General features: G+C 43.9%; 1 protein-coding gene across 2 annotated transcripts in view; it reads left to right on the top strand.

Moving 5' to 3' along the window:
* COL20A1 (collagen type XX alpha 1 chain) overlaps positions 1-27,295 on the top strand; it is a 537,383-nt gene that overhangs the window by 203,987 nt on the left and 306,101 nt on the right. For both annotated transcript variants that reach the window (XM_085619699.1, XM_085619698.1), the window contains exons 10-13: positions 2,376-2,540; positions 15,352-15,524; positions 21,440-21,569; positions 25,663-25,808. In XM_085619699.1, the coding sequence (XP_085475825.1) occupies positions 2,376-2,540; positions 15,352-15,524; positions 21,440-21,569; positions 25,663-25,808 (614 nt within the window). The remainder of the gene's footprint in view (positions 1-2,375; positions 2,541-15,351; positions 15,525-21,439; positions 21,570-25,662; positions 25,809-27,295) is intronic.

The following is a 27,295-nucleotide window of genomic DNA, read 5'->3' as shown; positions in this document are numbered from 1 at the left end:
AGGCAGTTCGCAATTTGTGACCGATTTGGAATGGGCAATAACACAGGGATGGTGGCTTGCTCGGGAGAGCAAACCACCATGTCTGTGCTTGCTTTTAAATAACGCAACTTTTATTAAAACATGCAGCCCGTTTTCCTTAAAGGAAACAAGATGCATTTTTAAAACGAAAATGAGACGTCTCTGTTTCATTTTTTAAGAGTGGGCAGTTGTCCGTGGGACCACTGCTTGTTCTTATGGTTTAATACAATTCACAATGGGGAAGGGATCCCCCGGGGACCCATTCCCATTGCGAATAAGTAATCACCTACTTGAAGTAGGTGGTAAACTGCGATTGTTTTGCGACCTCATTCCTGTCGCAAAACAATCGTACATCCCTTTGCGACTCTCTATTAGGAAACCTTATTTTGCGAGTCGGTAATAGTTTACCGACTCGCAAAACAGGATTAGTACATGTGAGAAAGCTATTTAGCAGATGCAAATAGCCCGATTTTCTGTTTGCGCCGCTAAAAGCTGCCGTACGTCTGCCCCAAAACCACTAGAGTACGGCAGCTGAGAGTGAGAGCACAAAATCTACTTACGGGCTATTTCCTCTATTGCATGTGTCTGCAGGGGACCTGAGAAGCAATTTGTATGTATCTCACTGAAGACCTGCGGGAAGTCAAAGTTACCTTGTGTTTTTCTTTAATCAGTGTAATTGCTGTCATTGAGGTGTTGACCCTCTCCATCTAACTGTTTGGTAAGTCAGGGACACGCAAAGAGGTAAACATTAAAAGTCTCCTTCCTTCCCTTACATTTAACCTTGTTCCTTTTTGAAGAAAGACATTTTGTTCATGTACCATGTCAAATTGAATTAATATATCATAACTGTGCTACTTATATTAATTGAACATAGGGTACTAATTTATGTCATGATATAGTTGAACACAAAGCATTGTTCTTTGGTGGTAGTAATGGAGAAAGAAAGAAATAATCCTCCACTGACTGTTTTACACAATGTGGACCCAAGAAACGTGGGTTAAATCCTGGCTTCCGCAGTTAACAAAATGTGTGATCTTAAGAAATCTCTTTACTTCACTATCCCTCTCTTACATTGAGGTTTACATTTGACCACAGTTAAGAAATTCAGTTCACGATGCGTGATGTATAAACATCCCACATATGGTTTACTGGACGCTAATGTGCTTCACATACAGCAAAAATAGTGTCCGTATGCGGTGCCCATGACACACTGATATCTCTTGATTAACTCATGGTGGCTTTGTCAGAGCATTCGGTGTGGAAAATTTCAGGTTTTGATACAATTACTTTTAACAGATGTCCATGCAGTGATTGAATCTTATGCATTCATGAAATTTATTTATTTTTTATCTGAAAAGCTCATTCTTATAGTTTATCTTTACAATTGCTGTACCATTCACATGACACATTTTTGGATGGCTCGGGTCCTGCTTTGTCTCTTAGAGTCAAGCCAGACAGATGCCTGTATCGGTGGAGGTGGCTCTCTCAGTTATTTTCTGGTTAGCCCTTCTCTACCTTCATGGGTTATTGATGTACTCAAAACAACCTCAAGTTCTAAAACCCCAAAAGATAGAGGAGACTTAGAAATAATAAACTAAGACCCAAGATATGACTGGAGAGAATAAGATGTGGTCTGATCATTAAAAAGGCAGGTCTTTAGGAGTTTCCTGAAGTGGCATAGACTAGTTACTTCTTGCACGCTATAAACAAGTGTATTCTACAGTTGGTGATGGAGAAAGATAGATTGTTATGGATATATAGGCCCTGATTCGCAAAGGTAATTTACACTTTTGAGTAAGTTTACTACTTTTTAGATTTAAAAACTCCAAGTGTAAATTTACTCCAAAAGTTTAACTTACATGTCTCTACCAAATCGAAAGGTCTGAGGGCTATTCTCAAACTGCCATGTCTATTCACAAAGGTATCTTACAATTAGTAAACTTACTCAAAAGTATAAATTACTAAAACGTATAAGTTACATTTCTGAATCAGGCTCAGTTATTTTTATTTTTTTTAATTGAAAGTAATGTAAATGAAACAATTTGCTTGTAATACGAGCTGGGCTGGTCGACCCATCGAACAGTAAAATACAGTTGAGTTTTTAAAATGACCAACACATGTACAAACAATATTTTCTGAAATTCATTATTTTTTTATTTTGCATATGCATATTCAATGTTGTTCCGCTATAAACTTGATTGTGCCTTAAGAAGTCCAGCTGAACCTGAAGTTGCTTTCCATTTTTTTTAAATTATTTATATATATTGTAGTAACCATGCACTTTGATATTTGGCATAAAAAAGTATATTACACGTAGGTCCAGGGGTATTTCTCACCTTGATTTTCTCCACATCCAGGAGTGAAGAATGCAGATGAGGCCGAGCTAAGGCAGATTGCGTCAGACCCCCTGGAGCTGACCGTCTACAATGTTCTGGATTTCCATCTCCTGAGTTCTCTACTTGATCGTCTCACTCGAGTCCTGTGTTCAAGAATAAAAGAGAAAGGAAAGGTCGACGGCACAGGTCTGTTTATTGTAGTGTCTATATGTCTGCATTGTCAATTGCACAGAACAGCTCATATTGGCCTCTGTGCAGCAGAGGAACCTTTCACGATGTAGACCAAGGCGAGGGGTGGCACTCTCTTACCTTTTCTTCAGTGGTGCTGCACATAGTCTCCTTTCCCGGCTGCCAGAAGTCCCAGGGAATGACTTCCTGGAGCAGGGAATGGAAGTGACGTGAGGAGGAAGAAAGAAGTGTGTTTCCGTGATGTCCCTCAGGAGACAGTAGGGGAAACACAAATCCCTGACGCCTGATGTCATGTCCTGCTGCATGGATGGATACATTTCAACTATATCTCCACATGCAAATTTAGGGCAACTCATATTTCTTTGCAAAGTGCCAAATTCCAAGATTTCCCAATTATGCAGGTATGTTAAAAAGGAAGTGTCTACTTACCCGGCCGCTGGCCAGATAGTACAAAATCCATGCTACTTACCCAGTGGCCCAAAAATAGTAACTTATTTCTGCTATTGACTAAATAGCAGAGATGATGTATAATTTGACAGGCAGCCTGATAAATTATGTAAAGGAGGTTTTTTATTTTGCCTGCCGTAAAGAAAAACAGGGACTCCAGGCAAAGGTAGTGTGTTGGCCATCTTGTAATGGTAATGCATCATGTGTCAATCAATCAATCAAAGACATTTATAGAGCGCACTACTCACCCGTAGGGTCTCAAGGCGCTAATGTGTGAAGCATTTGAAAGTAAGTGTGTATACACATGTACAATAGTTTGTAAAAAGGTAAGTGCATGAATTAAGCTTAGCTGTTTACAGATGAAAAAACTTAAAATCAATTTTGAATAAAAATATTTATGTTACTTTAATATTCAAATAAGACATAGCAATTAACCCCAAGCTTCAGGATATGGCACACATAGATACTTTCCGCTGCAGTCAGGGAGTATTTGGCCATCAGCTAAGAATACTCAGTATGTTTTTAAAGCATGTTACATAAATGTTTAATTCACTCATGAGAATACATTTTTATTTTAGCATTCATGATGCTCTTTTTGATGATTTTTGAGGGCTGGGCTCTTTTTTGTGCTTCTTATGGAAGGCCTTGTCTTAGATTTAGGCTTCTGTTTAAGGGGGATTATGCCTGCTCAGTATTTCCAATCTGGCATTATAGGAGCAAACAGGGAATGCAGACAGATGGGTGATATCTGGGCCCCAGAGAGATAGGCACGTACAGTAGGTAATTGTTGTTTTGGGGCAGAGGCCTTAGGGGCACTTGCAGAAGATAAATTGAGCGAAACACTATAATTGGTCTTCTATGGAAAGGGGAAGTGAATGCAGGAGACAGGTAAGTAATGCATCTGGGTATTTCACAGGATACGTTCAGTCTGCTATCTGTGAATAAGCAAATGTTTTCATACTATTCAGCCAGCAGAGTAGGTTTAGGGCATCAATGCGTAATTGGTCCCATGTCATGAATGAACCCTTCATCCACACTGGCATTTTAGTCACCTGCACAATGCATCTTGGGAATTGATTCTTAGCATGTTAAACAGTGTAAGGTCCTGTCTCTACTGGGCCCTCACTTCTGTACTTAACATTGCTGTCTCAGCAAAACAAAATCTGGATGCCAAAAACAATCTGTGCGACAGGCTTGGAGGTTCTTAGATTAGCATGAACCAGAGGTCAAGGAACATCAGAACTAGCAAAGGCTAGGATTATCTGTGAGGTGATAACTTATTGTAGAGCCATGTAGGCAAGGAGCAGGAGGGCAAAGGCCAGGAGAATCAGGACCTGATTAAAGAGGACTACGAAGATTAGGACCTGAAAGGCAATGGCCAGTATGTCCATGATACAAGGATAAGCAGGACAGGGATTAGGAAGACCGAGGGGGGCAGTATCAAGGGCACCCAGTAAACCAAAGCATGAGGACTAAATCAACTAAAAGGATCATGACCAAGAGGACTGGAAATTGGACTAAGAGGGTCATGAACATCAGCACCTAGGGGACCAGGGCTCGGTTTATGAAGTGGGACAGATCAGTCATTACAAGCAGCAGGACCAGGGTGAGGAGCATCTGAGGTAAGAAGACCAACCAGCATCTGGAAGACCAAGTGGAAAGGACAGTGATGGACAGGAGGACCAGGACCAAAATGACCAGGCTCAGGAGGACCTGAACAAGTAGAACGTGGAACAAGAGGACCTGGGTCAATGGCTGCAGTACCAGTAGGAGTAAATGGATAAGGAACAGATCAATGAGAATAAGGACAACCCAGGCTAGGAGGGCAAAGACTAAGAGCGCCAGAACACGAGAAGCAAGCTGGACCAGGACCTGCCGTACTAGGAGGTTTGCAGTGAGGAGAACCAGGACAAGTTTATTTGGACCAAGAGAACCACCAAGGAACAGGTCGAGATGGGCCAAGCCTGTGGGAACCAGGAAGGGCAATGATGGCAAAGTTTATGATAACAATATGACAAGAAAGACAAGGATGACCAGGTCCAAGGAGACCAAGACTAAGATAACAGGTGGATCAGGTACAGGAGAATTAGGCCAAGGTGAACCCAACCTATAAGGAACAGGACCAAGAGGATCAGGGACAATGGCCGCTGAATCTCGAGAAGGGCAAGGACTATAAAAAACAAGAATAGCAGGACCTTTACCAGGAGCGCCAGGTAGCTGAGACCAGGGACAGAGGCAGCCAGAATCAGAAGGAAAAGTTCTAAGAGGACCAGGAAACAAAGGACTCAAGGGACCAGGAAGATGAAGCCAAAGGGAATCAGGACCTTGAGTATCAGAGCCAAGATGACCAGGGTGAGGAGGAAAAAGAAGATCAGGATGATCAGAACCAGGGACATCAGGACCACGATGATTACAGACTGGAGGTGCAGTCCACAGAATTAGGAACAGGATGGCCAGGAAGATAAGCAATATGATGGCCATGGCCTGGAGAACCAGATAAAGGATGACCATTATGAGTTTGTGTAGCAGCATGAAGACAAGCAGCAGAAAGATCAGGGCCCAGAAGATCAGGACCAGATTCAGGAAGACAAGGCCCAGGCCAATAGGACTGGGGGCACAGTAAGCAAGGAAGATGAGGGAGGTAAGTACCAAGAATACCAGGAGGACAAGGACCAAACCAAGAAGTATTAGAAGGACCAGCACCATTAGGACCAGGAACAGACTTAGGAGTGCAACGGTACCATAGCCAATGGACCAGTGTTCAGAGTACCAAGCGGAGCAGAAAAACCAGGATATGGAGATAGCAGGACAAGGGTGAAGAAGATCAGAAGGACCAGAACAGCAAGAGCCAGGAAGACTACGGGAACTAGACCTTAATGTCCATGAGGACCAGGACCAAAATGGTGAGGCTCAGAAGGACCCAAACAGAGAGAGCCAGGGCCAAGAGGGTCAAGACAATTGGGTCCAGTGTCAGAAGGACCATGTGAGGACCATGAGAGCAAGACACAGGACCAGGAGGACATGGATGATCCAAAGCAGGAAGACCAGAGCTAAGAGGGCAAGGCGTGTGAGGACAAGGACACAAGAGACGAGGTAGACCAAGTGGACCACCAGGGCCTGGAACTAATGTACTGGGAATTAGATGAGCATGGTAAGAAGAATCTAAAGGTCCAGGTTAAATGGACAAGGGTCAAGAGCACCAGCAAAGAAAAGAAAGAGCTAGGAGAAGGGGGCTTGAAAGGACCAGGATAGCCAGAAGGCTTGTCCAGGCAGCAGTGTTTCGTGAACGTGTGCACTAATGCCCATGTAGCCACCTGACAAATATCCAGGAAAGGCACTCCACATGCAAAACAGTGGTAGCAGCCTGTGCTCTGGTGAAGTGAGCCTGTAGAGGCTGCTTGACGAGTGCATAGCAGATCTTTGTGCAGAGCACAATCCATGGAGAGATGGACTACTGCTGCACTGCCTTGCCTTTCTTTGCCCCTGTGAAACCCACAAAGACTTTATGGCCCACTCAATGTTCTTTAGTGCTCTCAATGTAAAAGTTAAGTACTGTTTTGGGGTCCAAGGGATGGAGTCTATCTTCCTCCGAGTGGTGAGGCAGAACAAAGAATGCTGGAAGGGTGACAGGCTGTCAAATGTTAAAGGGAGTTACCACATTAGGCAGGTTGTGATGGAATATTAGCTGCTGGAATCTGCTTAGCCACGTACGAAGGGTCCTGTTAGCTGTAATACAAGAAAGGCAAATGGGACGTTCTAGCACCAGTTTCGTAGAAATAAAAACCCATAATTGGGGTGGAGAGGGCCTCTCACAAGCCTGGGCCCCAGTGCAATTGTACTATCTACATCACATGCCTGCAACGACTGTGGCTACTTACTGTAGCAAGGCTTGACAGAAGGCCAGTCCTCAGCCTTCCCCAAACCTTGCAAAGACGGAGAAGTGTGGATCTAACATATTGCTGCTGTCTTCATTTTATTGAGGAGAGAAGGTACTACAGTGATCTCCTTCAAGAAGCATTTTAGACAGCGGTTCATGAGAACTGCATTGTTTTTTTTGTTTGTTTTTGCTACTTCTGATAGAAAGCAGGAGCACTTTAAAGGTTATTTTATTTGACCCTGATTTCAAAAGAATGAATGCTAGGATATATAGATTGTTTTACACCAAATTTTTTGCAGTTGAATAATTGAAGATACATTATACAAAAGTGCTCACATTTAGCTTTTAGGTGATTTATTCCAAACATCTGAAGATCATTACATTTTCTGGAGTCGCCAATACTGTGATGTGAGGCTTGTTTCTTTCATATTGGTTCTCAGCAGTTCTGTTAAGTTACTAGCTGTATGTTATGACAATAAATATCTACACCAACAATAAAATGATACAAGAATATCGAGGCCAGAATATCAAGGGAGAAAATATCAAAAGCAGTGGCAGCTCACACGGTAAACACCTTGGGGCGGGGAGGCGGGCGGGATGGGGGTAGCGGAGTTCGAGATACGATTCGGCGATGCAGCGAGCGCAAGGTAAGTGGTTTTATTTATTATTTATTTACTTTAATCTTTCCCATATGTCGACCTCCTCTACCCCTCCTCCAGCCCGCTCTGCCTCACTGCCCCACAGCGTTACCTGTGCAAGCCGCCACTGATCAAAAGGAAAGTGCATACCGGGATGTATAGATTTACTATTCCTAACTCCACATCTACGTACCATGAATATGTACATTTATGTGGAGTTAGATATAGAAACTCTAGACTTACTCACCTATTGCAATTTTATTATTGATATTCTGTCCTTAATCTCTCAATGTAGCACTGTTGCAAGAAAGATGCTGGACATGTCATAGTCTCGTTAATTTAAAAGCTCGAGTGAGCTGCTTTACCTAAATCATCCTTTCCTATACTTTTTCTCCAGCTTGTTCTTTTTACCCAGAGGCATATCTTTCGCTTGCTGGTCTTTTCACCTTCTTGTGTTGATCTGATTTTTGGAATTTTCATGTCCTTTTCTGATTAAAAAGACACTTTGAATCACCATTTTGGAACTAAAAATAATGAAACAATCATTGAAATAATATGTTCGAGGCATATGAGCTGCAGATTACACACTTTTGCATAGATCGCCATCTGGTGTTGGGCCCGGATGTTTGCAGTTTGTTTTTCCTCTTGGAAAGTCTTTGGAAGTCACGAGGTCGGTGACTGCTCCCTTGGTTCGTATTGCGCATGGGCTTCGGCTCCATCCTCAGATTGTTTTTTTCCGCCATCGGGCTCGGATGTAATACTTCGCGCTCCGGTTCCGAACATTTCAGTTCGACGATCGAAGCGGAATCCTCGCTCTCCACGGTATTGTTTAGATACTGATCTCCTCAATTACCTTCTTCTTCGACACACCTTCGATTCCAGTCATCGACGGCGGCCTTCGGGCCTATCCAGGATTTTCATGAGGTGTGCAACCTCTGCCTCTCCCCTGAACACGAGGCTCGAGACTGTCCCGCCTGCAAGACTTTTAGATCCAAAAAGACTATTCGAGATCGAAGGGCCAGACGGAAAATGGCGCACTCCTCGACTTCCGTTCCAGTCGACATCTTCGGGGAAGACGTCGAAGCTCCGGGACAGCAGCACACCGAAGAGGACCTAGTCAGCGCTTCCGAAGCCGACGACTCGGATGTGGAGGACATCACCCCGGTGCAGAGGGTCGTGAGTAAAATACCCCCTCCCACACCCGCGCCGACACCCAAAAAGGCTTCGGTCACGCCTTCGCCTCCGGGCCTAGGCAAGACCAAAGACACTGCTTCGAACACCCCACCTTCGGGCCCGGTGAAGAAGCCAAATAAGCCTTCCGGCGGCTCGGGCTCGAGTCAGCCTGCCAGCGGTGCCGAAAAACACCCTTCGGCACCGAAGAAGAGATCGGCCTCTACCTCAACACCGAGCCCCGTACCAAAGCCCTCGGTGTCCAAACCCAGCCTCTCGGTGCAGACCAAACATCATAAGGCCCTCGGCACCGACACTCCCGCGCCGAAGCCTGTCTCGGCACCGAACAAAAAAATCGGAGGTCCCAAAAAAGCACGGCACAGACAAGCCTAAAAAGCAATCGCCCCGAAAACGTCGGCACCGACCGAACAACCAGTGTCGCAAGAACTTTTTACACCGGATCCTTTGCAAAAGACACTTACCAAGGATCCAAAAACTGGACATTTGGCACTGTCTTCTAAAAAGAGACATTTGGACAAACCAGCTCCACCTCCACCTCCAAAGAGGAAGGACTGTGCTACATCCCCTTTCAGAGTGCCTTCCCCACCTCCTCCACCTCCTCCACCCTCTCCACCTCCGCCCCCTCCACCTTCTCCACCCCTGTCTCATCGCTCTCCAACCCCGTCTCCAGACCATGATGATCAGGGGGACCCATACTACGACCCAGCAGATGTGCCACAAGATCCCACCCCTACAGGATCCCCAGACCCCTGGGATGATTATAATAATCCAGACATTCCAGATGTCCCACAAGATGACCTTTATCCATCCAGGCCATTACCACCAGAAGACTCACTAGGGTTTCACCACCTACTTCAGAGGGCGGCACATTATCACGGGGTAGAGCTACACACTGACCCAGTAGAGGAAGATTTCCTCCTAGACACCTTTGATAATGCACATAGGTCTACTGCTATACTACCTATTCTCAAAGGGGTAATAAAACATGCGCCAGAGGTTTTTAAAGACCCAGTCAGGGCTAGGGTCCTAAAACCACGCATAGAAAAAAAGTATAAAGCTGCCCCCACAGATCCTGCATATATCAAAGGGCCAGCGCCACTGGATTCCTTAGTGGTATCCACTGCAAGGAAAAGATCTAATTCCCAGGCATCAGACGAAGCACCACCGCCGGACAAAGAGTCAAAGCTCCTGGACGCGTCAGGAAAACGCACTGCGTCCCAGGCAGCCAATATATGGCGTATCGCCAACACTCAAGCGCTATTGGCCAGATACGACAGAGCGCATTATGATGAACTAGAAACCATCATGCACCATCTCCCAGAGAAATATACTAATAGTGCCAATGAATTAATTCAAGAGGGTAAGACCATAACAAATACCTCTATACGCTGTGCCTTAGACGCAGCAGACACAGCCTCCAGGGCCATTAACACTAGTGTCCTCCTCCGTCGACACGCTTGGCTTAGAGTTTCAGGCTTTAAACCGGAGGTACAAGCCACTATATTAAACCATCCATTTGATCAGGAACATTTATTCGGTCCAAAGATAGATGAGGCCCTCGAGAAGATGAAAGAAGACACAGATACGGCGAAATCTATGGGAGCCCTACAGTCACACCCTCCTAGGCGCTCCTTTTGCCGCTCTTCCTTTCGGGGCACGGGCAGAGGCTACTCCTCAGATAGCACGTCCACGTCCTACAAATCCCCTCCTCAGTCCACCTTCACAAAAGGTTATCAAAGAGGCGGATATAGAGGCAATAACAATAAAGGCAGAGGCAAAACAAATACCGCCCGCTCTGCCACACCGCCTACCCAATGACTTTCCCCTGCTCCCTCCAGACCATCCCACTCCGGTCGGGGGCAGACTACAAGATTTCCTTCACGTCTGGGAGTCCATCACATCAGACAAATGGGTGACCCAAATTATTCGTTCAGGGTACTGCCTAGAACTCACATCTACCCCCCCAACATTCCACCCAGGCAACGCCCAATGTCAGAAGAACATTCCGTGTTACTAAAACAGGAGGTAATTTCCCTCCTACAAAAACACGCAATAGAACAGGTCCCCCATGATCAGCGAAATGTAGGGGTCTACTCCCTATATTTTCTGATACCAAAAAGAGACGAGACTCTACACCTATCTTAGATCACCGGCCTCTAAACACATACATACATTCGGACCATTTTCACATGGTAACACTTCAGCAGGTACTTCCGCTCCTCTCCCAGAACGACTTTCTCACCACACTGGACTTGAAAGACGCATACTTTCACATTCCGGTACACCATGCCCACAGAAAGTACCTCAGATTCGTAGTGGGCGGGCGACACTACCAGTTCAAGGTGCTCCCATTCGAGGTCACAACAGCACCACGGGTATTTACCAAGTGCCTAGCGGTAGTGGCGGCACATCTCAAAAGACAGCACATTCACGTCTTCCCGTATCTGGACGACTGGCTCATAAAAGCCGCGTCCTACAACCAATGTGTACACCACACCGCCACTACAATCCAACTACTTCACCAACTAGGCTTCACGGTGAACCACCAAAAGTCCCAGTTAACACCATCCCACATAAAGCAATACCTCGGTGCCACCATAGACACCTCAAAAGCCATAGCCTACCCCAATCCGGCCAGGATTGCAAGCATTCAGGCTTTGCGTCAAAAATTCATACTTCAACACTCTCTCCCAGCAAGAGTGTTTATGCAACTGATAGGGATGATGGCCTCTTGCATTTTCATAGTGCCTCATGCAAGACTCCAGATGCGTCCACTTCAAGAGTGCTTAGCACGCCAATGGAACCAGGCCCAGATCTGGTGTTGGTAGACGGTCGCACCCATCGCTCTCTGCAGTGGTGGAACACCACAAATCTTTCCAAAGGTCCACCGTTCCTGGACCCGGTTCCACAAATAATCCTGACAACAGACGCATCGCTCTCCGGCTGGGGAGCTCACCTACTACACCTCACAGTGCAGGGCACATGGACGCAGCAACAAAAGTTACTCCACATCAATCATATGGAGTTACTAGCAATCTTTCTAGCCCTAAAATCCTTTCACACACAGATTTTAGGCAAGGCAGTCCTTATCCACACAGACAACATGACCGCCATGTACTACATCCAAAAACAAGGCGGCACACACTCTCCACAGCTCTCTCAACTAGCACAGAGAATATGGAGATGGGCAATTCCACACAAAATCTTTCTCCTAGCCCAACATGTCCCAGGATTCCAAAACACCATGGCAGATCTGCTCAGCAGACAGACGCAACAGATCCACGAGTGGGAACTTCACCCGAAGGTTCTTCACCCGTTCTTTCAGATGTGGGGGCATCCACAGATAGACCTATTCGCCACCCACGAAAACAAAAAATGCCCAAGCTTCGCCTCCAGATACCCACACCCATTGTCCAAAGTCAATGCGATATGGATGAACTGGTCAGGCAAATTTGCATACCCCTTTCCACCTCTCCCACTAATTCCATTAGTGGTGCGAAAGCTACAACAGCACTCCCTAACACTCATTCTAGTAGCTCCAACATGGGCCAGACAACCGTGGTACACCACGCTGCTGGAACTCTCAGTAGTGCCACACCAAAAATTACACCTCTCACCATGCCTCCTAACCCAGAACCATGGAGAGATCACACACCCGGACCCAGCTCAGCTCAACCTTGCGATCTGGCTCCTGAGATCCTAGAATTCGGATACCTTAACCTTCCCCCTGACTGTATGAACGTTATCAGAGAGGCTAGACGCCCTGCCACTAGAGCCTGCTATGCTGCCAAGTGGAAAAGATTTGTTGTTTATTGCCATAATAACACAATCAACCCTCTAGACGCATCCATACAGCACATCATATGCTACTTATTACATCTACAAAGATGTAACCTAGCATCCATTCGGCTACACCTCGCAGCAATTGCCGCTTATCTACAAAACAGACAGCACCTATCACTTTTCAGAGTGCCTGCCATTAAAGCCTTCATGGAAGGCCTAAAACGAATCATTCCCCCCAGAGTGCCACCCTCACCTGTGTGGAACTTAAATATAGTGCTCACAAGGCTAATGGGACCGCCTTTCGAACCTTTGCATAAATGCGAGCTCCAATTCCTCACCTGGAAAACAGCTTTCCTTGTAGCCATCACCTCCCTTAGAAGGGTCAGTGAAATACAAGCACTTACTATACAAGAACCTTTTCTCCAAATGCACCCGAACAAGGTTGTCCTCGGTACCAACCCAAAATTCCTACCCAAAGTCATCTCACCCTTTCATCTAAACCAATCGGTAGAATTACCGTTTTTTTTCTCGCAACCTCTAACTGTTGCAGAAAGGGCTCTACACACACTGGATGTTAAAAGGGCCTTGCTTTACTATAGCCAGAGAACACAACCTTTCAGAAAGACAAAGAAACTGTTTGTCTCTTTCTCTCCACCTCATAAAGGCAACCCCATCTCTAAATCAGGGATAGCTAGGTGGATTGTAAAATGCATACAGATTTGCTACCACAAAGCAAAACGCACGCTATCTGTTCCCCCTAAAGCCCACTCTACAAGAAAGATAGGGGCTTCTATGGCTTTTCTAGGGAACATCCCATTAGATGATATCTGCAAGGCAGCTACATGGTCAACACTGCACACTTTCACTAAACATTACTGTGTAGATGTGCAAACCAAGCAACAAGCTAGTGTGGGCCAGGCTGTACTAAAAACACTATTTCAAACCACTGCAACAGATACCGGTGGTCGCCGCTAAGGTTGGGAACTGCTATATAGTCTATGCAAAAGTGTGTAATCTGCAGCTCATATGCCTCGAACGGAATATGCTACTTACCAGTGTGCATCTGTTCTCGGCATGTAGAGCTGCAGATCTACACACGCCCACCCGCCTCCCCGGCTACCTGTATCTGTTCCAGTCTATCTTATTTAGATACAACACACATGGGTTTCTTCACTGTTATTACTACGCTCCATCTTTCCCTGTTGGCGAAAAACAATCTGAGGATGGAGCCGAAGCCCATGTGCAATACGAACCAAGGGAGGAATCACCGACCTTGTGACTTCCAAAGACTTTCCAAGAGGAAAAACAAACTGCAAACATCCGGGCCCAACACCAGATGGCGATCTATGCAAAAGTGTGTAGATCTGCAGCTCTACATGCCAAGAACAGATGCATACTGGTAAGTAGCATATTCCATTTCATGGACCAACTTTGGATATTTTTGTAGGCACAAGCCCAGTGCTTAATTTGAGCCGGTGGTTTCCGGTGCTTGGTACCGGCACTTAATTGTCAACACCGGGGCTTTTGGCAGTCTGCCACAGGGTGGTGCTGTCTGGCTAATTTAGAGATGACCACAACAACAGTTAATTATTAATTCACTGTACAATAAAAATGATTATTACTTTCTGCCCTAACCATTCTTATAGCTTTGGGGGTCTGAAATAGTTTGAATTGTCACACTTGTAGGAGTGTGATGGTTAGTAGTTGTGTTGTTACAATTATTGGCAGCGTAGCAGAGGCAATGTTTGGTGCAAGCTACAGTGGCCTCCTGTCGAGAGCCTTGGCACTTATTTTATTACAGAGTTAGCACTGCACCAGCCTATTGAGAAGTCGGTAGAGAAGTATACCAATTTTACCACAGGCCAATCTGTGTCTTCTATGCAGCCATGGCCCTTGCAGGTAGGAGCGGTGGGGCTGGGTGGGGGTATTTCAACAGAACTTGACGAGGGAAAATTAAATAAATAATTAATTTCCCCTTAAAGTCGTCAGTCGAACCGCCCCCACCCAGCCCTGCCGCCACCACAGCCGCCAACTGCCCTTAACCTGCACGAGCCACTGCTGCTGCTAAGTAGAGACTTTAGGGGTTTATTTAGAGTTTGGAAGAAAGGATACTCTGTCAGAAACATGATAGAAATTCATGCCCTTCAAATCATCATGTCATTGCTGGCTCGGCCATCGGTAAACTTCCTCTGATGGCAAGATGGAGTAGTTGCCGTTAGAGTAAGAGCTATACTTTTAATAGACGGTCGGATGTCCTTTTTTTCTGTCCATCGACCAAAAATAAAAATGACCCCCACATCCTGGTAGAAAGTTTCCATGGTGCGTGGGCCATTTTTTTTTTTTTGTAAAACAAACTCTTGGTGTTTTTCTGAAAATCAAAAAAGTTAGGTGCACAGCTCTCAGAAACATGGCAGTGACGCATACAACTTTTTGTGCCTTCACAGGAACCACCATGGCAATGTCTTGTGTGAAGGCATAGGGATCACCACAAGGCCGGTAGCAACTTTTTAAAATATGGATGGCCAGGCTGACAGAGGTAATCACCTCCTTCACCCTGACGGACTGCAGCCCTCCCACCATACCTTAAATCATGCTCCTAGTCTCTCCGCTATGTATCAAGTTTCTCAATGGTATTTTGCAATGAGTGCCATAGACCTCAGATGCCCTGATTTGTGTTAGAAGCTAAAAGTAAGGACTAGGCAATTCTAATATTGTGGCGAGGAGCATTTCAAGGAGACTCAAAAGCCCAATAGATTAGTAAAAGCATTCTCTTCCTGTGCCTACAAGAGCTGTACCATCTGTGGTTTATTTGCATTGATGTTGTCACATGATGTTGGTCGTATGTGACTGAATTTCTCTGTATTTCAAATAGGTGGACTTTTCAAGCCATCCCTGGCAGGCAGTGTGCCCCAGAGCAGCCCTGTGAACCTGCTTGTGTCAGAGGTGAGTGCGAGAAGCATGAGGCTGACCTGGACACCACCTCCACAGCAAGTGAAGAAATACAGGATTGTGTACTATCCATCCAAGGGCGGCACTCCAAAAGAGGTGAGAACCTATGACATTGACTGAGGGGCAGTCCAAGCTACCCTTTTTTTATTAAACAGGATAAAACCAATGATGCCAAAGAGAGAAAACTGAAGATGGGGCTAGAGGACAGAGGTGGAATCTGATCGAAGATGTGCCATTTGTTGTAGGAGATGTGTTCTGTGAGTTGAGGCTGGCTTTGCAGGACACTGCGAGAGGAGAAGTGATTTTTGAGAAGGGGCTTGGGTCGAAAAGATATGTTACTTGGAAGGAGGTGTTGTCTGAGAGAGGAGATGTAGCATGGGAAATGTTTGAGGCACCAGTGTCTGTGGAAATTTGATTTTTCCTTACTGTATGATCCATGTTCCATTTTTACATACAAACGAATAAACATATGTGTAAGACTCTTATGGTATAGAAAGGGGTAACTCTTCATAAAACTGCTATGTGTTGTAAGAGTCTAGCACGCCCCACCAGAAACAGATGCCTTTCTGCTCAGCTGACCCCTCTCCCTGGCCAACTCCCAGCCAGGTACCAGGCCACTTCGATAGGACATCTCACTTAATGACATGGAACATATAACAGAACAAGTAATGGCCCTCCTCCCTCACTGCAGTGGACACAAAATCAGGACACTGGGGCCACATCATCAACACATCTTTCCCCTTAGAGTAAATAACCAATCGATCAGTTGCGGCTGGTGAACTTTGAAAGTAGTGAGGCAAAAAATATATCACTGTATATTATCATAGGAGTGTGCAAAGGGAGCAAGCCTGACTCCCGGTGTGAATTGGTAGGGAGATCTAGCACCGAAAACATTTTTTTTTTTTTTTAAATAGTGCAATATTGATTTAACTGTCATCTGCTAAATTCTTCTATGTAATTCTTTTATAGCACCACTCACCTAAGTGTAGGGTGTCGGAGTGCTTTCATCACACAGAGAGACACAATAAATCATACAAGTGTGTAAATCAATGTACAGGAAATGTTACACAAGTGAAGAGTGACTGGCTGGGAGGACCATATAGTTAGAATATAAAACGTAATGCAGTTGATTGTAATTGTCAGTGGTAACTTGACTTTATCACTTCCCAAAGGAACTCTACTTTGCAATCTTAGAATAACAACAGATTGAGAAAAAATAAAAAGGATGTAAACCCAAGACTTGCAGTTTACATGCAGCACCTTCATGCCAGTAAATACATCACTGTACAATATTAAAATATTTCAACAAAAGAACTGGAAGGAACAAAATGGCCTCAGTGTCAGAAGCAGTAGCCACTTACCTAGCTAAATATTCTGTGATCTGCATGTTACACAGTGTGCCTTGCAGCAGGCATATTCACCCTGTATACTACTTTATGAATCAAAACGGTGAATGGAAAAAACAAAGAACTCTCCCAGAGCTGTGTTAATCACAAGAGTCATCATTTCCAGCATAATCTCCTCCAAATTGCTTGGTGGACACAGACCTCTGCATCAGGTGTCTTATCCCTGTAAAATAGTTTGCAATGCAGCCTCTTTGTGACCAGTTAGGTAATCTAAAACAGATCTACTGTCAAATATGTGCTTGATGCCAATTTAATTGCAGCAGATTTATTTTGAAATACATTTGGAAATTGACTGTCAGACTTTGGTTTTCAAGCTCTGGCCACCATGACTTAAACCCCCTTTCCTTTGCCACACATTAGAGTATTTTGTTTTACAAATTCAGCACTTCCACTCCCTGATAATTTAAGCAAACAAAGACAGAACTATGAGTACAGAATATCTAAATACAACGTGTACAGAAGTGCGATTGTCATGTAAGATGTATTGTATTGCAATTGCATTTATATAGTTCTTACTATCCCTGACGAGGCATTGAAGCACTTTCTCGGCGAGTAACACGCTACTCCGGTGCCCATAGCGGATTAGTGTTGAATTAGTATAGTGAAACATGCAAGTACATTTTAAGTGGTGGATAGGTTAGTGAGTTATTTGGATTCGGAAGGATAGCAGAATTAGCAGAAGGATAGAAGAGGGAAAAAAGGTTTGTATTTATATAGCGCTTGGTACCCCTGATGGGGTGTTGAAAGGAAATTCATAAAGGATTAGTGGTAAATTAGTATGGGGAAATATGAAAGTAATTTGAGTGGTGGATATTAGTCAGTTAATTATGGTGAAAACTTCAGCATTCTTAAACAATGCGGTGTTGGAGAACCGTGCTGATAACTGCTGCCTGTCCAGGATCTTGCGCTCACTCAGGATGTCACCCCTAAAGGAATGTGCCCATCACTGCTGATCTCCTTTATTCTGAAAAACCGCAATCTTACCAAAGAGTGCTCATCTTTCCTCTCACCAACCCTAGGTGAAGGTGGCGATCCTTGCCAATTACCCAAGAATCTGAGGTACTGCTATCTCAGCGAAGAGTGCCATTAGTGAAGGTGCCTAGCACTGCCCATTCCCCGGGATTCTCAAATCCTGCAATCTGAGAGAAGCATTCCGCTCACCAATGCTAAGTTTAAAATGCCCATCACCGTAGAGTCCCAGGTTTCTGAAATGGTGCAAACATAGAGATGGGTGCCTATCAGTCTACCCCCCATTAAACACTAAGCTCTAGTAGTGTGTGTCCATCGCTGGTACCCCCCCAGGACCTTTACCACTAAGAAAAGCAGGGCATTACTCCTCACAGCGTCCAGATAGGTGACTCCTGTGATCACGATATACAGCACTCTTCACAATTAATGCCCACTCCTATCCCGCAGATCTTAGGTGCTGGTGCCTACAACCGCTGATACCCCTTGCACTCTTGGAGTAGTGTGTAAGGCCCCTGCCAACCACAGTAGGGCAGTGCCAACCTCCACATGCAGGGAGAACAGGGCCTCCTATTTTGCAACCTCATGTGAGTTTTCTCCCACAATAGGCTATTAGTGGCAGTGTATAACCGTGGGCCACCCTTGCAAAGCTGTTATCCGAGGAGAGTGCTTAACCATTGCGTGCAGTCTTCAAACTTATTGGAAATGTTTTTTAATGAAGGATTCCTTTCCATTGTTTACTTACTTTCGTGTTTCTGCACGCCTTGAATAGCTCCATTCGGTCTTTTTATTACAGCGCCAGGAACGTGCTGATCACAGCCGTATCAGGAATCAGGTTAGAGCTGAGCTTTAACCCTCTTTTCACCCCTGCTCCATCCTGACTCCTGATAGGGCCTGGGGCGATTTTGTCTCACCGCCCGTGCATGCATCCACTCTTAGTCAAGCTGCACTGCAAAGAGCATGCGCAGCAAGTCTATAGGTTGCGAATGTGTGAAGAGGGCTGAAATGAAAAGGGCTCTTCACACATGCGCAAAACATGGAGCTGAAGCACCCATGCCCTGTGTTGCTCCTCTGTGCACTTCCGTTGACACCTGCACAGAAATTAAAGCAAAACGAACTGACAAATCTGTCAGTTCGTCCGTTTGCATTTCTGGAGGCTGGAAATGCACAGACTAGCTTTTCTCTCCTCCTGGTTGCTGGTGATGGGAGGTCTCCGCCCTTGCGCCCCCTATGGACCAGCCGCCACTGCGTTCAGTACACATGAGCACAAGGGCAATCAGACAATACACAATGCGGACATAACTTAATAGAACAGTAAATAAACACAGGTTGTGCAAACCAACCACAGCATACCAACTTTCCATGCATTTATGTGTATAGTATTGTATAGCACTAGCCTTGCTAATAGGCATCGGATTGCCGACACTCTAAATCCGAAACAACGTTACCCACAAAACAAGACACATAGCCATTCACCTAGGTAACTCAAACCAAGACTACTAGCAAATCTAGGCAAGGTTCAAGCCTGCTTACCCACAGATTAAAAATCTCGCAATAACCTGTAGAGAGTTTCTAGTAATACTGCTTACTGCCACACAGGGAATCACATAAGAAAATAGTGATGGGCATATTTTAACTTTGTTTCATTTTTGTGGGTCTGGGGCTCTGCTCTGCGTTCACTACTACTATTTGATTACAAATGCCCCCTTTGTCAGTGATCAAGATAGGATGTAGTACTTGCAAACTCTGCAAACGATTTTGAATATTGCAAATCTTTCCAATTCACCTTTGCAAAGTTGTATTCACATTGCCTGACTACATATCAAGATCATTTTCTAGTACTGGACCCCATGCGAGCTGGAAAAATGGTGGCAGAAAATGTATCTGTTAAACTTGCGTTTCAAGAAGTATTTCTATGCACAATGACACATTTTTGACGATTTTTCTTTGCAGTATAATTTTGCTTAGTTTTTCTATGCACAATGGTATTGCACTTGAGAATAGCACAAACTGATTATTGCAGAGTCTAATGCTGAATCATTTTATTAGTGTCAAATATGAATAAAGATGACATACACTGTCAGAAAACGAATGGGTTTTGGACAAAAAGAAGTTAACAAGACTTGACTAATGTCCATTCAGGTTTAATCCAAAGGTTCAACAAAATGTTTCCTACTGCATGATTTACATTATCTATACTCGATTTCAAAATCGATAATCATTTACTTATCCACATTTAAAGGATCTTGAAGAACTGCATACGTAATAGTTAGATTTTGAACTCTTGTCCAAGTTGAACTATAGTTCCAATATTCTATTAAACATGCCTCACAAATTGACCTTCTTTTTCTTTGCCAAATTCTGAAAGAAGGTAAAGATTGAATTTTGATAACATTGAGGTACTGAACACCCACCTCCTCCCATAGGCCCTGTCCCAAAGTGCACCGTGGGTGCTCCATGGCTGTTTCAGCAGTCAGCCTTCCAATCTATCTATACAGGGGCCAGAGATGATCAAAGTGTACAGGACACTAGCGGGTGCCTGAGAAGAATGATAGGGGGAGTCAGAATAATATTGATCCTCTTGGGGTATCCTAGATATTGTCCTAAACTCTGGCAAATATCCTGTCCTACACCAAACCCTATACTGTATGTATCTAATAACTTAAAAGAAGCATCACTCTTCTACCAGAATAGTCTTATTGGTTCTCTTGCTTCTGGACTGGGAGGTAAAAGTGATGCAGTCTTGAAAATTAGTTGTTTGTACTTGTGCAGTTATTTGTGCTTTTTAGTATGAGGTTTCAGTTGTGGAATGAAGTGTGTCGTCTGAGAAGCAGTGGAGTCTGGGCTGAGAGAGGGAGTTTGAGAGGTGTGGTCTGGTGAAGAAGATGTGTGTCACTGAAGTGTGATCTTTGAGAGCAAAGATGGTATTTCAAACAAGGTGTGACTTGTGTGAGAAGATGTGCATAGTGAAATAAATATAGGGGCAATTTTGGAAGCAGATGTAGTTTATGGACTGATGTGTTTTGAAGGTGTAAATTGTGAAAGAAGCAGTGATTTGGGAAGAATCTGTAATTTCAGGAAGGATGCATGCTTTGTTAAGAGGCACAGTTTGTGGAAGAATATATGTGGTTTGAAAGAGAAAGTTTAATTTAGAGAAGAACGTGTGGTTTGCGATTGATGGGAGATTTAGTGAAAAGTACTTTGGTGGTGCAGAACGCGGTTGGTTCATGGACGGTGTAATTTGTTGAAGTAGTTGCAGTCTGGTTAAGTATGTGTGCCTAGAGAAAATAAAGTTAAATATTTTTTTGAAGAAATTGTAGTTTGTGGAAAGAAGGGCCATTTGTGGAAGAAGATGTAGTTTGTTAATAGAGATGTTTGTTGAAGATGGTGTGATATACACAGGTGGGTGATTTTTTGAAGGAAGTGTGGTATGTGAAAGTGTGTAACCATTTGTGAAAGGATATTTAGTTAACAGAAGGAGGTGGTTTGTGGAAGGAGCTATGTCTTGTGGAAAGATGTGTGATTTGTGGAAGAAGCTCATTATGTTGTTTCTCTGATGTTGTCGTATGGGTGTGTAGTGTAGAGGGCTTTCGTGGTACAGCATCATCATTATTAACTCAGCTCTTTTCTTTTCCTCAGGTAGTACTTGAAGGGACAGCAACTTCAACTTTGCTGATGAACCTCACGTCACACACAGAGTACCTGGTTTCCGTGTTCCCCGTTTACCTGAACACTGTGGGAGATGGGCTCCGTGGCATCATATCCACATGTAAGTATTGAGTAGCATGTGTGGCAGCTTACATATTGCTGTTTTCTAAATGTCTACAATGTCTATAAATGTTTATTTTAAAGATGCGTGGGCTTGTACAAGAACCGATTTCAATGAAAAAGTCATTTACTATTATCCTCTAGTAACGAGGCAAGTCATTGACCTGAGAGTTTGGATGGTTGCCTACAGATACACACATTCAGCGCATGTGTGTATGTGCACACACACAAAGACACATACACGCTTCTTTTAATATGATATTGTGGGTCTCACTTTGAAAGTTACAAAATTATTCTTTATATAATTTGGAGTACTAGCATCCATTAAGTGAGGAGACAGTGTCCATGATTTACTATTGCCTCTATGTTTTATTGTTTAACGGGGGGGAGACGTGATAGTCCATGAGTTCCTACTGCCGTTATCTTCACCCTTTGGTGAGTATGGACTCTATCACTGTGCTTGTTCTGTATGTGTTTTAATTAAGTTTCTGTCATTTCTCAGCAGCTGTTGAGTTCCCATCACTGATGAGTCTGTGCTTGGTTCTTCCTTGTTTTTGATGAGTCTGGATGAGTTGCACCTCTGCATAATGTGCTTAATGATTCTGTTGATAACACCTATTCAATGTAAATTCAGTTTAAATGTATGTTTATCATAATTAAGTCTCTGTGTTTGTTTCTTGTTTGTGCTGAGTTAAATATACTGAGTCAATGCTAGATGAATTAATGCACTATCCAGGCTGCCTGTTTTGTGAGTATGTGTTTGATACTTTCCAAGTTGGTTACATGTATGCTAGTTGACTTTATATGTTTGAGTCTATGTGGTCATTGTATTTCTCCTGTGACGCACAATTGTCTGAGACTGCAATACCTTCAGCATTTAGATATATACCCGTTTTGGGTCTTGCCAACTAGACGACGCATGCTTTTTGTTGCGAGACATATTGTTGGCTTACCAAGGATATGAAGGTGCTTGAAGTCCGCTCATTGTTTGGCTTTCCTGCCACTCTCATTTACCTGCTTCCTATTCTTGCCTCTGCTTGTAAATCTTGTGTTTGTCCCTCCCATTGACCATGGCCACTATACCATCAATTTTGATTGGATAACTTCTAAGCTTCATATGGTTGCTTTTCGAGCACAACCGTTTTACTTTTGGATTAAATACTCCATGGGAATCTATGAGTTTTCCAGCTGTCTCCCTCATGTAGTTCTGTCCCCCGCAATCCATGTTGTTCTCTGTGCTTCTCCCAGCCCCACTCCATATTGTGCCCAACCTTGTGTACTCCCTCTGTTGCTTTCTCTCCTCTGTGCTTCTCCCAAGCCCACTTTACGTTGCTCTGTTTTGCCCATTTGCTTCCCTCAGTGCTCCACTTTGCTCTCACTCTGTGTTGGTTGCTTTCCCACCACCTGTGGCCCTTTTTGCATCTGCTACCCTTGTTGCCTCCTCACCCCACACCCAGGGTTGCATCCGTCTCTGCATTGCTGCCGCCCATGTTGCTTCCACTACCCCATTTTGCTTCACCCTACTCACTTTAAAAAAAAATATATATATATATCACACTTTTCTTTTTCTTTTTAGTCTAACACGGATCAGTAACTACAAATAACAAAAGTGTCCACATCATTTTGCAGCCAGGCACAAGCTTGATGCTCAAACCTACAAAATGATATGGACGTGTCAGAGCCTTTGCTTTTTAAAATTCTTTAGAAATGCTGCACAGCTTCACAGATGGTGTACAGCATGGCTAAAAGCCATTACCAAAGCCATTAGGTCTCAAAGGCGACTCCTATTGTCTTTGCTAATTATTGTTATTTATTATCTCCTCTTTTATCATTAATTTGTTTTGGATGCTGTTGGTGCCGGACACCCTTTCCTGTTTATTTTTCTGTTTGACTGCTCTTCTTCTTATTTTCCTCCCCTTTTTATTTGTTTCAGTGTAGGTCTGCTTTGGGGGAATAGGAGGTTGCCTAGATTCCATCCCTAGGTCTATCTGATCAGTCAGTTTTGCCATACTGTCTCCCCCTGGGTAACATGATGGGTGACAGTCATTACCTTCATGTCTCTATTCTGCATAATTCTACCTTCTTTAAGACATTCCAGTCTTAATACTGTGCACACTCCACTTACATACTATGCACCGGAAGGAGGGTGGCACTCCGAGCACCCACTTGCCTTTTTTCATGTCTCCTGCATGATCTGTTTTGTGGTGTTTGAGACTGCTGTTGGACTGTTGACCTCCATCATGAATCATGGGGAGGGCCCCTACTGGGCTTTGGACTTATGGTGGTGCTAAATTTGAGCTATGGCAAAAGAGTTTGCATGCTTTATTCCTGTCCGCAGAGCACCCATCTTGCTGCCTCTTCAAATGTATGATAGGATTTTTTGGAATGGCTAGACACAGGATCTTCAATGTGTGTCTCTCCTGTTCTGTTCTGTACCTGCACTGAGGATGTTCATCTCCATCTTGGAATTGGTACACTGATGCAGCTCAAATACCTATGATACTTTGGATGGCCTTCCTGAGAATTCATTTATTGGACACATATTTAAGTGCTTATGTGCATCGCATCATCAAAGAACAAAAGCATTCCTCACCCTTCAGGAAATAACAGTCTTTGTAGCCCTCCTTTTTAAGGCAACATGGTTCATCCTTCCAGAAACCTTCACTTTGTCATCAGGCACACCAGGATCCTGGAGGTTGTTATAAGAGAAAATGAGTTCAGAGATTCAGGACTCCTGTGTATTTCACTGACCTGTGTCTGCAGTCTGCAGTTGCAAATCCTAGGCTGTGTTTTACCCCAATGGCAGATACGCAGCAGGATTCTGCCTGCCTTCTTTTCTTACCTTCTGCTTCATCTGGGAAAGAGCCCAGATGAAGCGGAACTAAGAGTCCCAGAGACCACTACCTGCCCTTAAAAAATTAAACGAAAACGTCAATGACACGTGATCCAACAATGTATTCAGTTCCATTAAGATTGAATTTATGGCTCATATAACATCCAGTCAATGTGATCTTATTTTTTGGAGGAAAATTTGTGACCATATCGAGCTAACCATTCAATGTATCTGCCTTTATATTTCTTCGTTCCCTTGTGTGCGTTAACCAACAATACTAAAGAGACTGAGCTTTCGTGTTTTTGTCGATGTCACTCTGGAATGTCCTCACAATCATTGTTCATTTTTATTCAATTATTAGGGCTTTGTAATGGCCACCAAGACCTATCTATTTCTGTACATTTTCATCAAAGTGGCTACTCTAGGAATACCCTGATACCAAGAGTCTTTGTGTGCCTCTGTGAGTTCATACTCATAGTAATGAGTGTTGTTGAGTCTGTGTTAGTTAAGTCTGTTTTTTTTCTTTCCATTGGGTCTATTTGTAATTCTGTGTATGAGTCAGCATTTCATTCTCTGTGTTTGTTTAGTCTGTGTGTGTTGTCTTTCTATTTGTTGAGTATTTGTGTGTAGATGTTAAGCATTTAAGAAGCCTTTATATCCTTGTTTGTTCTTGTTGAGTCTTTGTGACTGCTTATTGAGTTAGTTCTTATTTAGTGTCTGTTTGCTCAGTTTCTTTGATGAATGTGTTTGGTGAGTTAGTTTTTAAGTCTCTTGTGTTTTCTTGAGTTTATTTCTTAAGTCTTTTATGTTTTTGACTCTGTTGCAAAGCTCGCCCAAGTCTATCTGTATTCTCTGGTTTAGTATCTGTTTGTTCAGTTTCTTTGATAAATGTGTTTGGTGAGTTCGTTTTTAAGTCTCTTGCGTTTTTTTGAGTTTATTTCTTAAGTCTTTTTTTGTTTTTGAGTCTGTAGTAAAACTCGCTTAAGTCTGTCTGTAGTCAGTATTGAGTTTGTTGAGTCTTTGTTTGTTGATTTTCTTGCGTTGGTTGAATCTGCATTTGCTGAGTTTCTTTTGTTTGTTGAGTTTCTGTTTTTCACTCTCTGTTGAAGGTGTCAGTTAGACATCTCATGCTTTGAACCGGATTCACTTCTTTGCACCTGGGCCCTAAAGACGGGGTCTGTTCCTCAGATAGGATCTTTTTCTTTACAGACTTTTAAGCTATTCATTATTTGTTTTCATTTCCTGTTCTGTGTGTCTCTAGTGCCTTTCCCCCCTCCTCGCGGTCTCAAAGTCTACGATGTCAGCCATCGCTCTCTGCGGGTGAGATGGCAGCCCGAAGAGGGTGCAACCCAGTACCTGGTACTGTGCACGCCGACCTCCGATGGAGTAGAGGAAGACCCCAAAGAGGTAAGTTGTGAACACCTTAGTGCACCTGTAGCTCGCAAGTACATAGGATGTGTGTCTGTAATGCTTGCAGAAGATGGCATTTAGCCATCATCTGGCTGGGCTGGTAAACCTGTGGTCTACATATAAGAGGTAGTCATACACAGGCAAGGACAAATCAACAGAAGGAGGACTGCACTTTTCACCCACTGGAGATCAAGTCAAAACAAGCATTGGCATAGCCAATAGGTCTCGCCTTTGGGACCTTATAAGTGTTTAGCCATGCAACAGTTGCATAACTAAACACTTATAAGGTCCCAAAAGGGAGACCTATTGGCTATGCCAAGCGGCCCTGCGGCCGCGAAAGTGAAAGTGATCGCGATCAAACATCGAAGCGGCTGTGCTGCCGCGAAAGTGAAAGTAATCGCGGTAAAAGCGGCGCGCGCGTCCGCGCACATGCACTGTAGCTCTAGGCTGGCCTGGTAGCATTTTTTGGAGCCCTCTCAATAAGTCTCGCCAGAGCAGCGCATGCGCTGGGTCAGGCGAGACCTAATTATAAATGTCTCAAATGGAAATAAAGTGCAAAACAATAATGTAATATGCTCAAGCTCACATCATTTAAAGTGTGGACAATACAATTGGAACTTAGGGCCTCTGGCTTTCAATTTGAAGCCACTCTACCTCTTCTTTGTTGAGTATTTAGCAGACATGAACAAGCCGTGTGAAAGGCAGGAAATGGTTTATTTGAGACTGTTGGCCCTGAAGGGTTGGTAGGACCTGACCAGTGCCAGGCGAGGGAGGCAGTGGGGGCAGTGGGTCAGTCAGTCCACATGGGTTGAGAGGACAGGAGCAACCACACCCCAAAGCATTGGTCCCGAAGTTTTTAAATCGTTTAAAGGGGTGGCCCCTCGAGATTGGGAGCGCTGTCATAGTTACCCCCTTACCCAACACTGATGTTCACAAGTAAGATCTGCAATGACAGATTTAACTTCAAAAACGAGGATCAGAATCCCTTTTTGCAAGAAAAGGTTAAGTGTCCATAAATGCAGAAACTTTACTTCTGACTTTACACTACGGGATTCACAAATGAGCAGGTGATGTTTACTCATTTAGGATAAAAACTTTCCAAATGTGTTTTAGCAGGAACTAACCTAAAGTTATGAAATCTGCTGTATCTTGCATGAAGGGACGTATGCAGGTTGATTAATCATTGTTTAGGTGAAAAATGTGTTGTGGACTATATTGTGCGTTATGTATGAGATACATTTTTCAAGATAATGTACTCTGTAAATTGAGTTCCCTTATGAGTCAGATTTCCTCCTGCCAACACTAATGGGTAATGCCGCCAGTAGCCCACCTCCTCATTCAGTAATTGATATATTGTAGGCAACATCCAATGGTGCAGTAGCCAAGATGCAATGGATGTTCTAGAATTAGTATGATTTTAAGGGTGGGCGAAATATTCCGTTCTGTTTGCGGAATTGGCAGAATTTTGGCGACTCCGCATTACT

This window comes from Triturus cristatus, chromosome 7 (assembly GCF_964204655.1).
Source record: "Triturus cristatus chromosome 7, aTriCri1.1, whole genome shotgun sequence".
NCBI lineage: Eukaryota > Metazoa > Chordata > Amphibia > Caudata > Salamandridae > Triturus > Triturus cristatus.
Note: the sequence above shows the minus strand (reverse complement) of the source record. Positions and strands in the feature narration are given on the sequence as shown.